The sequence below is a fragment of the Plasmodium reichenowi genome (genome assembly GCF_001601855.1).
Source record: "Plasmodium reichenowi strain SY57 chromosome Unknown, whole genome shotgun sequence".
NCBI classification, from domain to species: Eukaryota; Apicomplexa; class Aconoidasida; order Haemosporida; family Plasmodiidae; genus Plasmodium; species Plasmodium reichenowi.
Window position 1 is genome coordinate 1 of NW_017962356.1, and position 2,527 is coordinate 2,527.

At 15.5% G+C, this 2,527-nt stretch overlaps 1 protein-coding gene across 1 annotated transcript; it reads left to right on the top strand.

Moving 5' to 3' along the window:
- Nucleotides 1-1,988: 1,988 nt before the first annotated feature.
- PRSY57_0016300 (putative exported protein) lies at nt 1,989-2,230 on the top strand (the record flags this gene model as incomplete). The annotated part of the gene is made up of 1 exon (XM_020114237.1): nt 1,989-2,230. A coding segment is annotated over one exon (242 nt), but the record flags the coding sequence as incomplete, so codon positions are not given.
- Nucleotides 2,231-2,527: the final 297 nt, after the last annotated feature.

Here is a 2,527-nt window from a genome sequence, read left to right on the forward strand (position 1 = left end):
ATTAATTGTTCAGAATGAATATAAAATATTATTCATTCATTAATCTAGTATTAATAAAATAAATTTTATAATATATATATTTCGTAGTATTTATAAGTGTAATATATTACAAATATGTGTAAATATATGTTTTTATTTAAAAAATACAAATTATATATGTTTTTAATGAAGTAATATATAAATCGCATTATGAAACAATATTGTTATTTAATTTATGTTAAATAAAAAATATGTATTAATTTATATTTATATACGAAATAAAAAAATGGATAATCTTTATATTAACATATATATATGAATGTTTTTTTATAAGTGTTATATAATTTTTTGAACATAATATAAATTAGTCTATTATATATTTTTTATAAAATTATGATTAACTTATTCATTTGTTCCATAAATAACAAATAGCAAAAAAATATATTGCATCTTGATATGAAATTATAATAAATTTTGTTTCTTGGATATCGCAGGTATAATATGTTAATTTGCAACATAAGAATATAAATATGAATATATTATATAATAATAAGCAAATTAGTATAAAAAATGCATATAAATAAATGCAATATATATATTATGTTTTCTATTGATATATGAAACATTTCTATTTTTGAAATAAATATACAAAAATGTTTTTTTCATAATTATACTCAAGTTTCTTCTTTTTTTGTTTATTTAAGTATATGTAAGGAATGTATATTATTTTACTTAAAACAATATGATATTATTAATTTCTTTCTTTCTTTTTTTGTTGTAGACTTTTTATTTTATTGTTATATAGCTTATAATGTGATTTATTAATGTGTACAATAAAGTACAAGTTTTTATTTAATATATAAATAATATATTTTTTTTATTAAGAAATAAAATAATTGAATCTAATTGAAAAATTAGTTTTATAGTATTCTCTTTTTTTAAAGAATTAAAGCAAAATATTATAAATTAAAATAAATAGATAAAACTAAATATTATATGAAAAAGAAGAATAAAACATATTATATATATATATATAAATATATGTATTTAATTTAATTATTTCTTTTTATGTATAATTAAAGTTATATATTACACATTAATAATAATATTTTATGGTATATTTTATGATTGAATGTTTTTATGTAAAGAGACAATAAATTATGATAAACTATTATAAAATCTCAACTTAGTTATTTTGAGAATATATATATATTTAATTATTTTATTATAATAATTTAAAATACTTTATACATTGTACATGATATTAATATAACATAATTTAGATTAGTGTCATTTATTATAAAGTGTGTATGACTATTTTAATTTGTATAAATATATTATTATAAATAAGTATATTTTTTTGTATAAAAATTTTAATTTGGATTATGGAAAACAAAATAGCATATATGTTTTGAACATTTATTATTTATTTTATCCAATAATGTTCATTCATATGTTTTTAAAATTTTAAATATTTTTTTGTGTAATATGTACTAAAAAGATATATAATGAATAAATTAATATAAATTCTAGTAAATATAATATATTATGGTGAAGGAATTATAATTATCATGTTTAATAAATATATATTATCTATAGATATAAATGATTTAGTTTTATATTTTAAAAATCCAAATTATTATATTTAATATTGTAATAAATATTTATGTGTTATTATAAAACAATTAGATTATAAATGTTGTATATATATATATATATATATATATTTCCCATATATTTATTACAGAATGTATATGAAGAGAACATAGTTGCATCCAAAAAATATATTGAAATATCGCGAAATTTGTCTGAAAATGAAAATAATAGTAATAATAAAAAAAGACAAAATAAAATGAATCATTTAGATAAAACAAATGAGAGCTCTAAGAATTCAAATAATAATAAAAGAATTACATTCTAAAATAAACGTTACAATGATATGTTAAAGAATTTACCAGAAAAGGAATAACGTGGGGTTTTAAATTCATAAGAAGATTTTCCCTCAAAAGAAGATCTTAGAAATATATGGGTTCATACACTTAGTGTTGCAAAAGAAGGTTTGGATGATATATTAAAAGTGTTAAAGTCATTAATACAAAAATATTTAGATAATGATATTTATGTACATATTGAAGAATGTGTGTGGAAGTATTTGTTATATGACGGTATATGGACAAAAAATCATTTTAAATTTTGTCAAACTATAGGAACTGAAGAAATAGAATACAATAAAAGTTTTTTTTTTAATTAATAATGAACATACACCTGATGATATATTAAATTTTATTTATTCATTCTTACAACATTTTGAAATATTAAAAAAAAATTTACACGAAGAATATCAAGAGGAACTCCTAGAAAAATTTGAGAAAACTTTGAATGAAAAATATAAAATTTTATAAAAGTTAAAAGATATATATTTTTAATTATATTATGTAGAAAACATTAAATGAAATATTTTTTAAATCTATTGAATTGTATAAAAATAATTAATTATTATATATACATATATATATGTAGAATTCCATTTTTTTTAGAAGTATATACA